Consider the following 13,596-nt stretch of genomic DNA (forward strand, 5'->3'; position numbering starts at 1 on the left):
GTTTAATTTAAATCTTGTTTCGTTCAATTGGTCATGTTTATTTTGTTTTTTTTTTTAGTTTTGATAAACAAGAATAATGATATTATATTATTCCATTTCAATATTATTACTGTATGAATATTTTGAAGAAAAACAATTTGCAAACAACTAAACTGATACAAACAAATCACCTATTAAATTTCTGGCATTTGAAACCATGTAGACTAAGGAGTAGGCTCACAAAGGGTAACTGTTGCCATTTAAAATCAAAATATGGTAATAATCATAATTATTGAATGAGTATCAGTCAAATACAAAACTAACAAGCTTACACAAATCCCATCATTACTCGTGACGTCATAAATGCACACCTAATGGGAAATTCATAGTTTTACCTTTCTTTACAGAAACTTGAGATAATTTTTCCTGCAGACAACACTGAAAAAAACCAGTTTTTTTTACATTAAAAAATTCACAGTGGTAGGAGGGTGAGTTTCCCACAAGAAAAAGAACTTTCATCATACATTTAAACAGCAAAGTAAGGATTCGACCATTTGGTATTGTGGGAGGGAACAGGAAGATCTTTATTTTATTTTCAAGCAATTCTAAAAACTAAAAACTATTATTTATTTTTTGCGACATGATTACTGCATGAATATTTCATATACTACATTTCCAACATTTTGAATATTTATTATTAAGCTGTATTTAGAAAGAATTTCTATTTTCGTCAGTTTTAAAAAGGCAGAAAATATCAAAGGGAGAATCAAAATTCATAATTCGACGAAAGACTAAAAAAAACATAGAAACAAACGAAAAGAAAAAAAAAATACAAACAACAACACGTGAGTCGCCGAATTGATGTCGACAAAATCATGGCGAAATAGATAAAAGACGAAAAGACTATAACAAAGTCTACAAAACACTGCATAAAAACCTAAAGATTGAGCAACACGAACCCCATCAAAAAAGCGTTGACCTGTCATTTATTTTCAAAATTCTCCTTCCCCCTTTTACAATAATATCAAATGACATTCCACTTATACTGTCTACAACATATAGTGAAGAGGTTAAGATATGTAAAAAATAGTTTAATTCCGCCACATTTTTGTGTATATGTACCAAGTCGGATCGCGTCTGTTGTCTGTGAATGTTTTAAGTCAGTTGAAGAATGTGATGCTTATGCTAGATCATTGGTAGTCCTGATTTTCTCTGACTATTAATGACGTCTTCACATCTTAATCCATTGGATGTTGGATGTGTACTCATTGATACTTTAGTCTTAGATACATGATTTTTTATTAGTTGTTATTGGCTTTGAACTAGCTGTCAGTAACTGTGAGTACTCTCAGATCTATACTTAGCGTCTTTGTTGTTGTTGGGATGTATAATAAATACCCTGCCACGTCCAGTCTGTGTATTTGTTACTTGTTTTTCTGCTTTGTATCGATCTGATGAGTGAAGCCCTTTTCAACTGATTTTGATATATTGTTCATATGTTTTACTGTTACATCACTGTCCCAGGTTGGGGGGAGGGGTGCCCGCAAACATGTTTAACCCCGCGACATTCTGTATGTTCATGTACCAAGTTAGGAGCCTGTAATTCAGTAGTTGTCGTCTGTTGCTGTATATCATATGTGTTTTTGTTCATTGTTTTGTACATAAATCAGTCCGTTAGTTTTCTCGTTTAAATTGTATTACGTTTGTCATTTCGGGGTCTTTTATAGCTGACTATGTAATATGGGGTTTGCTCATTGTTGAAGGTCGTACGGTGACCTACAGTTGTTAACTTCTATGTCTATTGTGGAATTCAACTAGCCTACGATTCACTTTGTTGTTTTGTCTTTTTAGACAGCTGTCTCATTGACGTATACTCTACTTCTGTTGTTCGTAGTTAACATTAAACAAAATATTTAATTTACTTTCAATGAATTATTTTACATCGAAAATATTACTAGTAGTTTAGACATCATGGATCAAAATTTGGGGTCGAATTTAATTCTTGTTCTTGTTCTCCTGTGCCATCAGTAAAATAAACGATATATAAAACAGGAATGATTTTGTATAGAAGTTTCATTTGTAATTGTTTAAAAATGTAGATTTAGCAAAATTGTAAAGAATAGTAAATTTTTTGACTGAATAATAAAAATAATAAGAAGAAAAAAATACAAAATAGTAATGCTAATAATAATTATAATAAAAATTATGGAAATAATAACGTTAATAAAATCTTTTACTTTCTGATCGATATGGTAGAATGATATGACTAAAAAGTAAATTTTCTGTGGTTTTAATTACTTGATATCGTCATCTCTAATCCTTTATTACATCCGTTAATATAATAATAACATAATGTAAATTAGTTCAATAATTTGCCAACCCTTAACAATGAATAATATCTTTTTCTCACTTATTCTATTATTAAAATGGCTGACTTCTAACCCTCATCAGAGTCCTATTACTACAGCTTTCACGCGACGTGTTATTGACTCCGCCCTCCTAACAGAACATCCAATTATGATCTGTTTGGGTGTTAATTTCACATCCTTTACTGAATATGGACGGGAAATGAGAATAGTTGAAAATTAAATGCTAAATCGATTCATAAAAATTCACAATTATACACGCATAAAAAGGAAAAGGCACCAATGAAAAGAAAAGTTAACTTAAATAACAAATGACGCTCTCTCTGACCAACTAATCTATCGGTTGTCATTATCTCCTTTGAGTTTGTTACCAGCAATTTTTCTTGTCGGTTCAGTGACTTCTAGCACTGATTGTATACCCGGTTTGGTACATATTACACCCTACTCAGCCAAAAAAAGGTAATGTGTCGCTTGACAAAACATTAAATTTGATAATCAGACCTTGTGAAAAGAAGATTATTTTTTGGAGAAGAAATTAGCTCAATTCAACAGGAATAATCTTTCTGCAGAAAAAAGAAACCAGTGGTTAATTACTTATATCTTATTTAAAAGTGTATATGGTAAAATTTCTAATTTAAATTGGAATCAGAGAACTTGGACCGCATCGTAAACAGTACAACATATAAGGAAAGGATTATCAAAATGATGTGAAAAATGTCTTATTTGAAACTTAAACTATACATTTAAGAAACCTCAATCATTTATAAGTGAAGAATTTTTTACGCAACTTTTAAAAGATGTCACGATCAGCATGTGCCTCTCCTTGTTCTGCAGATGAAGAGGAATCAATTAACGTTGAAAAATGTGATTCAGATGACGAACAGACGACAGGAAACAAAACAATAGACAAATGTCCATTACAAAATTCAGAAAACTTAGTGTCATCAAATAAGTGTAATATTATTGACAATACTTTTCCTAGTCCGCCAAGAAGATCTTTCTTTATAACTGACATTTTATCAGATGCTAATAAAAACACTGGAAACCTCTCAGCATTCAAACCTCTACGGGTTCCAACAAACTTTTTCTCCTCACAAACCTTATCAACGTCAGAGGATCCGTTTAGAAGAGGATTACAACTAGGACAGTTTAAAGGTCCACATGGTATAGGTCTGGGGAAATCTTGTTCTGAAAGTGTCAAGTCGGATGAGTCTGAAGACGACGATGATGATGATTGTGAAGGTATTCTATCTCTTTGACATATTCCCCATTTCCATTCTCAATTTTATAAAAATTAAATTAATAGAAAAAATGATATCGGGAAAATGTTTACTCTTTCATACTATACGGCTAATGTCAGTCAACCCAAGAACTTACAGGCGATTTCGTCATTATAAAGTATGAAATAAAATAGCGCTATACGAAAAGTTACATAATGAAAATTAATTAAAAAAATATTCAACGAAAGTAAAAAGGAAGCTGTTCTCATTCATTAATATTATTATTATTATTATTATTATTATTATTATTATTATTATTATTATTATTATTATTAAACAAGCAAGAATATATTTAACACTGCTGAATTATTAAGATATTGCCAAATGACAAAAAATGTAAAATTTGCTATAAATCTATGAATTTCCAGGCGTCATTTTTGTTGGACACTTTCGGATTTCCAGTATTTGGTTTCTAGCATCAATTATTCGTAGTAAATTGACGTGCGCTATTTTGTTCATCACATTAATTTTGGTTTCGCATAATTTTGTATTGGTATTGTAACATCAATATTAAATAGTCATAATTAAGACAAGGATGAATTGCTGGATATTCAAAGAAGAATTAAAAAATGTATTAATGAAAGTTTTGAAATTAATATGAAAGGGGAATAATTGAGTTATAATGAAAAATCAGTTTGTTTGAACTATTACAAACTACGTAATGATAAGTTTTATTCTCGATAGAGGATAACATAATTAAAACATTATTTCATTGGAATATTATTAAATACAAATAGTATTGGCTTTACTTATTTATTCAGACATGTAATTGTTATTTCAATTTTATTATATATTTACCTTTTGTTTCTTAATATTTCATCCTCAGGTTTTACTTAAAATATTTATATATTATTAAAATTCAATTGATTTCAAGACATTTACTTATGGCATTCATTTTAATTGATCAAACATAAATATGATAGTTTATATGTCTGTTCTATTTTTTTTTTATAGTATTGTATATATATATATATATATATATATATATTTATCTTTTGTCAAAACTTACATATAAAATGATTCATAACATATTTGAATTTAAAAACACACATATTGTATAAGGTTGCGTCAGGTTAGTCCAAAGGCGAGGGAAAATAAAATAATGCAAAAAGGACAATGTTTAACGTCAATATCGTATTTATTTAATTAACTTTATGTCATGATATGTTGTTTAAGATACATATAAAGCTTCTTTTGATGTTTAAATTGCGGTTTTCATATATACACAAAAATATATATTGTAAGCAAACATTGCATATCAGTGCTCAGAGAAAACTATTAGAAAAATACAACAAGTACGTGATGTTACTGTGATAATAATAATAATAATAATAATAATAATAATAATAATAATAATAATAATAATAATAATATATTGCTTTGAAGCAAGCAGGGACTTTAACTGTATCATGCAGTGAATAATACAAAGAGAGAGGGTATGTACATTCCCCTCTAACCGTGTCATTTCGGAATTTTTAAATAACCATGTGAACATCGGTGATAAAAAGTTTGAACATTATTTTCAAAAGTAAAACCCATAAATCATTCGTTGAACAAATGAATGGTCTAATTATAAAGAGTTGTATTTTAATATTTATAGCAGTTGTGTTACATTTTGTACTTTTAACGATACAAAAAGTCAACATTAACATCGAAAGAATTTTTCTTCAGATTAACGATTAAAGCTTAAAAATGATATTTTATCTATGAGGGATATTTAGAGGCTATATATGATGTCACAAACAAATGATTTTACTCTTTGTTCGTGCAGGTGTCGACATATGCATGTATAACACATTTCTATATAAACTGAAGCAAAGACTGCACCGAAGTGTTATTCGAACAGCAAAATACCACCAATTTACACGTGTAAGATACATGTATATTGCATAAAAAATGGTTTATACATTTACGTATACATAAAGCTTTCTCGGGACGATAATATTGATTGATAGTTGTTTGCTTAACGTCCAGTTACCAATATTCCAAACTTATTCAGTATGAGAAAAAATCTTAATGTTAGACTGTGCAAAGTGTCAACAAGGATGACATATTTGGACTGCTACTGAAATTATATCGAGCAAGAGATCATTTGTCGACCCCTCAAGTAGTTGTTGCAAGGGTTCTAGAACGTGTAGAAAGTTCGACACTTTCCGACCGGGTAGATCGGATTTACCGGCTTCATTCTAGCTAAACGTGACTGATTATTTATGCATCGCACACTTCAAAAGGGATACCCTTCATTAGTATCCACTTATTGTCGGATGGGACAAGTCCAGGTTACCATATTTGTATGACCTAGTCAAACCCAAGGTTGAGGTTTACACGATTTAAAGAAATGCTTCTTTGATTAAAGATAATAAACGAGAAATCAGAAACAGCAATATACACGCCAAGATTACCCAAAATTAGGAATAGCCACTAACAGATAGCCTAGCCATCTTTTTCTGTATGTCCACTTAGTCTATGCATAGAAGATTTTTTCTATTAATCAACAAATTTGTATTTTCATGTATGGTTATCTGTTTATAAAAATGACGTCATAAACATACAAAATATGTTACCATGTACCACAGTAGTCACTGTGGCATCGTTTTAACTGATCTCTTTGGGTAAGATGGTCTCTTTGCCATGCAGGATGTATAAATATACAGAAATGAGTATATCTTGCTTTCTGTACTTAAAGATTCATTTCTTTACATTTCAAAAGATCGAGCATGAAATGAAGAGTTTCAGCAAAATTGATGAAATGAGGAACTGGCAAAATTTTGAATATTTCGCGGAAACCTTTTAATTTACAGAACAAAAAAAGAATTGTCCTTTTATATATTAAGTTAATTAGCTGTTTATCTTAATTAAATTTATTCATTCATATTATCAAGTTCTCGTACACTACCCCAGTTTTAACAGGCAACTTCCCTAATGATACGACAAATGTTTACAATAAAATTGAGAATGGAAATGGGGAATATTTAAAAGAGACAACAACCCGACCAAAGAGCAGACAACAAATATTTTTTCACGATATCAATTAACATTACCATATTTTGATTCATAAACTATTTGCCACTGGACGTAAAGCAATCAAATGCATTTATGTGACAGACAACGATGAGATACAAGAAGATACTACTTATTTAGTTTCTTTAGCTGTAATGCATATCTTTCTAGCATGTTATAGATGTGTAAAGTAAAAAAAACAGTTAATATCATCGGTCAAAGTTACTATTTACCTACCTGCCTTTGTACCCTAAAATCGCTTATCAAATAGCAAATGCTTTCTTTTTATTTTGGAGCAAAAAACTATTTTAAAGGGAAATGTGTTTTTTTTTAGCTTTTGTTACTTAAGAGATCTCGTAAAGTGTCTAAACTAAATTTCGTGATATCAGAAATTGCATTGCAATTGTGTTCAGTTCTTAGATTTTTTGGGGGATTTCAATGATTTGATAAGATTCGCAAGTTTACAATTTTTTTTCTTCAGAAATTGAAACTATATCATATGCAATTTTATACCATATAAAACAATTGTATTAGTTGACGACACTATGTATAATATTTGTAATTGTATTGAAGGACTTTATCCGGTCACCAACACCGAAGTTACAACACTATAAACAATGATTGTTTTTAATATATTTTTATTCCATTATATTGCACAAAAACTGCCCTGTATCAATTATTCTTCACTGATAAAGAGAATAAAACAATATTAAAAGGCTCAAGTAGGATTGTATTTGTTTTATCATAGTCATCAAAGAAAAATACGGAGGATTTATTTTTTTTCCACACTCTAATGTAACAAATTTTAGAGATTTTTTTATATTGGAAACAATTTTTCTGCATTTTCTGCAATTACTTTTGTAAATCAAGGAGAAAATACAGAACGCCTTCTTCTAATATAAATCCTATTATTCATAACAACTTCTTTTAATTTTCTATTTTGCTTTTTAATAAGTATTCGCAATCTGGCTCAATATATTAATACTGATAAAGAGAACACATTTGTTTGTGATTTGCCTTTATTAGTTTTGTACTCACTTTGAAATTCAAACAAAAGCGAATATTTGAGTCATTCAGTACCGGGTGTCCTGAATAAATGTAATGTTTGACCTGGTTTATAAAAGAACGCTTTGCTGTTCTTTTTTTAAAGACAAAAACAACATAAATGATATAAATAAAATATCAAATACTAAGCGCTTCTTATGGATAATTATAAAGAAATGAGCTCATGTCGAGACTATCATGTCGTTTTAATCTTATTGAAAGTTGAACACCAAAGTCTCTCTCTCTCTCTCTCTCTCTCTCTCTCTCTCTCTCTCTCTCTCTCTCTGAATTTATATGCTATCGTTTCGCGCTGACGTTAAGCAATTATCAATCAATCCACATATAGCAAAATTATATACATATACATGTAATAAATGTACATTATACATGTACATCAGTGGTCCATTGCACGGACAATGATATTAAAATCATTGCCAGCAAATTGAATGTTTTGCAGCAGTCGACCTTAACTCATTTAGATATATTTAAGTGACTTAGTCATGTGTGAAAAATTTTAATATATGAAAAAAAATAATTGTAGTACTTATTTTGTATAGCATACATACGGTCAAGTCCTGAATATATCTTTAATATTTGCTCCCAAGCAACACACAACCCTGGTACATCCAACTTTACCAGTAAACATGAAAGAACCTGTTACATTAGATGCATACTGACTAAAATAATATTAGAACAAAAGGTTTATACCTCATGCAAATCTGAGATTTACAAATATCAAATTCTAAGACAATTGACGTTATTTATACGCAATTTAAAAAAGTACTAGTTTTGTTTTAAGGCGTAGGGCTTGTCAAAAGTTCGTGTCTTTCCGTAACATAACCATTGAAACGAAATTTCAAAATACGTTTTTAAGTTTATATTTTCTGCTAATGTAACTATTCAATATGTTAGCAGCAAGCTTCTTCAAATCTAACGGCTCATAGAAGGTGAACTTCAAAATATTTCAATCTAGTTTTGCAAAAAAAAATAAAAATGATCATGTTTTTGTTGTTGCAGATAAGAAAGATTCCTCGCGAAGTGGAGATGAAGAAACATCCTCGCATTTACTAAAAACAAAGAAACCAAGAAAAGCACGAACTGCTTTTACTGACCATCAGCTCAATTCACTGGAAAAAACGTTTGAGAAACAAAAGTACCTAAGCGTTCAGGATAGGATGGAACTTGCTGCTAAACTCAATCTGACAGATACACAGGTCAAAACTTGGTATCAAAATAGAAGGTTTGTTTTATTTATCATTATATCTAATTCACCTTTAAGAAGGTGTATCTACATCGCCGAGTTTTATCGAAATCGTTTGTCATGTGCACTTTCGTAGACTGCGTTTAAGTTATAAACGTTTGAGCATTTTTTCAAAAACCATCAGATAAAAATTTAAACATACTTTTTAAATTTGTATTAACAGCGACGTTGACTTTGGATTCGTTCTCAAACTTATAGTGTTAGAATGAACTTCCTTCAGATAAACTATAGCTTGAATAAAAGTCTTAATGCCAGGATTTTATTTTTTTATTGGTATTTCATTTATCTACGAATCACACTGTAGGTGATCTTGAAATATAGTAATGTCTTCTATTTAGAAACCCTGTTGTGTATACAATGTCTTTACTTTCGGTATAGTTATTTGTTCATTGCATGTTGCTTGCCTAACGTATTGCACTGGAAGTTGAAGACCGACTAGTACGGTGACATATATATACGTTTACCAGACAGCAAGCACACAACACGAATAAACAAAAAGGGAACAACTGTTAGCTTTATCGACATTAATTAGATATAAGAAGATGTGGTATGAGTACCAATGAGACAACTCTCCATCCAAGTCAAAATCTATAAAAGTAAACAATTATAGGCCAAAGTACGGTCTTCAACACGGAGCCTTGGCTCACACCGAACAGCAAGCTATAAAGGGCCCCAAAAATTACTAGTGTAAAACCATTCAAACGGGAAAACCAACGGTCTAATCTATATAAAAACGAGAAACGAGAAACACTTATGAACCACATCAACAAACGACAACTACTGAACATTAAGTCTTGTTCTCCCCACGCCATTTAACCTGATTTTTGTATTGTACTTTTTAAGTATGATTTCTGTGTGCGATGTTATTGCCCAAAGGGAGATAATGCAATAATGTGGCAGTGACTTAGGTTGTTTTAGTGACACTGGATCGATACTGATTTTGGTGGACTGTTAACTCCGAGTTTATCATCAGTTCAGAAGTGCGTCGGTACTGACATGATTTTAAACATATACTCATTTAAAATTCAGAAATTATTAAGAAACTAAGGTTCCAACACCCTCAGACAAATTTGACCTTTGATGAATAAAGCTATTCTGTTTATCAGAAAGCTCCTATCGTTGTAGCGTATTAACGCAGCGCGGGATTTCAAATGTTTAGGTTTGAGCGTTACTGATTAAGGTAAATCATGAAAAGCGCTTCGTGCGCACGAAATTCGTGAAGTGTTCTATATATTTTTGGGATAACCAGGTTAGAACTTAGACAGAATACAAGGATGACATAAACAGGGTAATTCAAACGCATGAATCGAGGATGTATTCTGAAAGACAAACAGGAATGGTAGAATTGTTTACCTTTTTAAAAACAGGCATATCAATTTTTTTTATAATTGAAAATTTAAGCCAAATAACACAAGCATTTTTTTTTTATTGGTGTAAAAAAAAATTATATATATATATATATATAAATGATATACTTGTACATGTAACAGTTTACAATTGAACATGCAACAAATCATTACTCTGCACCCACACTTTATTCTGCAGTTATCTATCTGATCTAAAATATTTACATTTACATATTATGAAATTATTAAAGCTGGAAAAATATTGAAATCGAACAAAATTGATTTTGACTTGTCTTTAACTTTTTCTATGATAAACACAACTATTGTATTTGATTAAAATAGTTTGTAGGAAATACATTTATGAAATATGAGAAGGTTAGAAAATAACTTTTAGTACACATAAAATATGATAGATATAATATTCATATCATATTCTATAAAGTATAACATTCATTTAACATATGGGTACACGTCAGATTAAAATTTAAGCTTATTACAGTTTCATCTACATGTAATTACCCGTATAAGTTGGATCAAAAACACACAAAGTTTCCCGACGTATGCAGTGATATGTTTCATGGCTTAATAATCAAATACAGAATTATAAAACACTGTCACGTTTGTGATTCAGAATTTTTTTTCTTCCAAATATTCGCCTAATGCTTATTTCTCAAATTAGTACGATTACCTGCGAATGATATTTTATATATACCTGTATCATTGCCAGTTTTAGTACTAGGTCTCTAATCTTTATTTGGTATTAATAACTTTCATGCGAAATCTTTCCCTGAATTATTTATCAGAAGCACAAAACGTGTCCGTATATTTGAGTAAATTTCTAAACTTTTAAATTAAATAAAGTAACAATGAAAGAATGATATGAAAAAAAAAATCAACTTGTACTGCAGGATAAAAAACGCAAATCTATATATATACTTTTTTCCCTCAATATAAACAGAACTCTGACTAACAGTTAAAGACATTAAGCCACAAAATTTAAAAATCACTTAATTCTTTTCAGATGTGTTAAATGTTTAATTTGAACTAAATTGAAAGGTACCGAAGCATTAAATACAGGAAACAATTTTATAAATAAATCCTTAACAAATATATAGTATAATTGTTAATGTGTTATAAATAAGTGATATCTCGCTGGTATAATTTGTCTAACGCCAATTATTATATATTCCACAAAATAACTTTCCTCTCAATCTGTGACACACTAATCAAAGTGAATCCGTTAGAATTGTATACATGTAAAATCTTAATCAATTATCCGATTCAATGATATGAAGTCTATTATTTTTTCGTTCTACTATTCATTACAGTCAATTTTCTCTTGTATATGGTGGTGTTAAATTGCGTGTGTTTGTAGCGCGAATAATTCACTAAACCCCTTCCCTATTCTGATTATTGTCAATTTTGACTTGATATTGTGTGAGATCTACAGCTGTCGGGAGACTATTTTGTGAAATAAATACAGTCCAATTCATGCTTCTTATTGAAAATGAACGGTTTTCGTAATATTAATAGTCGATTTACATACCGTACGTACTGACCTCGTCTAATCTTCTGTATATCAACTTAAAATATTCAAGAAGTTATATTGAATTTATTGATACGGGTTTTTATTGACCATCTTTAACACTATCTTAAGTCGCAAGCAATACAAATAATCGTTGAATAATTTATAAGCTGTAAAATGTAAGAACAGAGAGCTTGATGAAGAAAATTGACATCAATTATTCTTCAAAATTGACTTTAATTGTAAACTATTAATGTATTTTCTCTACGATTAGAACGTATGTAAATGAGTCTGATCTCTTAATTAGTTAGGTAGATGTTAATTTCTGCTTAATTGCGTAGGCATAACGTTGTATGTAAAATAGCGGAATGGCAATTTAAGGCCTAACAGAATGAATTTGTTTGATCATTAACTTTTGATATTAATGCCATTTTAACTTTGTTTGATGTCATAATTTAGAGTGTTGGCGTCTGTCAACAGATCTGAATTTTCTAAATAAGATCATGAATACCTAAAACTTGTGGTTTAATTTTAAAAGTCATTAAAGATGCATTTTTTTTATTCAGCTCATTTGCATAACTATCTTTTTTTATTTAGTCATTGTTACGTAACATAATCCTTTCAGATTAAAATTAATGAAATCTGAATACAAGAAAAAATAAAGAAAAAGAAAGTTTTTTTCTTCTTGATAGGATTAAGCTCCCTTTCAGTAAATCATACAGTCATCCACCCAAAACAGACGAGAATAATGATTTATAATTATAATTATTCAGTCTGTGTTTACGCCTAGCCAATATTTATCATTTCAGAACAAAATGGAAACGACAAACTGCAGTTGGTCTTGAGTTACTTGCTGAAGCTGGAAACTATGCAGCAGTTCAGCGCATGCTCCAAAGCAATCCATACTGGTTTACATACCACCCACAAGCAACAAATATAATCTCTAATTTTGACGCCTTATATTACCGCCAAGGCGAATCAACTTTGACGTCACCACGACCTACACTTCCGCGGATGTTTATTCACGGGATACAGCAACACGTTAATCACCTGAGCACACCGCCAGTTTTTTCACCAGAAAACAGAAGCTGATCTCATTTTAGTGTTCATAAATTAACAGTTCAATTGACTAGTATTCGCCGTACGGAGCCCCTGTTGTTCTGAATGATTCATTGGTGTAAACTGATGTTTAATATGGTTGACTGCTATCCATTGAAAGAAAACACTTTTTAATTATGGAATTAATTTTCTATAGTAATATATGGACTCATTTCAGGAATCTGTATCGAGACACTTTGTGCAATATGATAAAACAATATAAAATAAGTTATATACAGTTAACTAATTCTTATTTGCGTATGTATTTTGTATATTCTCACATATATGTACAGGAACCATTATACTGTAATATTTCTTTCTTTATTTATTGTTTCAATTTTAAATTGTTGTAAATAAAACGATATTGGCCGAAGTAGTACTGTCTTTATTCTAAGACAACAGTAAATAAAAAAGATAAACATAAAAACAAAAGGTTATGGTTTTACTTAATGTACTCTACTCTTTTGTCAAAATTTTATTTAAAAAGAGGGTTTTATGGTGTGTTTATTATTGTTACAAAATCCGTAAGATACCAAGAGCAAAGAAAAACGTGTTACTGCTGTTCTTCAAACAACAATTGCATGCAAAGAGACAGTCCAATGCAGTGAGGCCGTCAACTTTGAATTTGAAATTCCAGACTGCCTGTAGAACAAATTAGAGCGGATGTCTCTGCTTGATGTCGATAACCTTAAATCTA

General features: G+C 30.3%; 1 protein-coding gene across 1 annotated transcript; it reads left to right on the top strand.

The window, feature by feature from the left end:
- The first annotated feature begins 2,668 nt into the window (after window positions 1-2,668).
- Window positions 2,669-13,263, top strand: LOC127728766 (barH-like 1 homeobox protein). Its single transcript, XM_052236389.1, has 3 exons — window positions 2,669-3,587; window positions 8,687-8,909; window positions 12,611-13,263. Exons 1-3 carry the CDS (start codon window positions 3,143-3,145, stop codon window positions 12,891-12,893), a joined length of 951 nt encoding a protein of 316 aa, XP_052092349.1. The 5' UTR covers window positions 2,669-3,142; the 3' UTR covers window positions 12,894-13,263.
- Window positions 13,264-13,596: the final 333 nt, after the last annotated feature.

This window comes from Mytilus californianus, unplaced genomic scaffold (genome assembly GCF_021869535.1).
Source record: "Mytilus californianus isolate M0D057914Y unplaced genomic scaffold, xbMytCali1.0.p SCAF_2, whole genome shotgun sequence".
In the NCBI taxonomy this organism is placed as follows: domain Eukaryota; kingdom Metazoa; phylum Mollusca; class Bivalvia; order Mytilida; family Mytilidae; genus Mytilus; species Mytilus californianus.

Bases quoted from the DNA above. Each gene is read 5' to 3' on its own strand.
- LOC127728766 (XM_052236389.1), top strand. From the start codon at position 3,143: ATGTCACGATCAGCATGTGCCTCTCCTTGTTCTGCAGATGAAGAGGAA. The intron at 3,588-8,686 runs GTATTCTATCTC...TTGTTGTTGCAG, and splicing joins CGATGATGATGATTGTGAAG to ATAAGAAAGATTCCTCGCGA. The intron at 8,910-12,610 runs GTTTGTTTTATT...TTATCATTTCAG, and splicing joins ACTTGGTATCAAAATAGAAG to AACAAAATGGAAACGACAAA.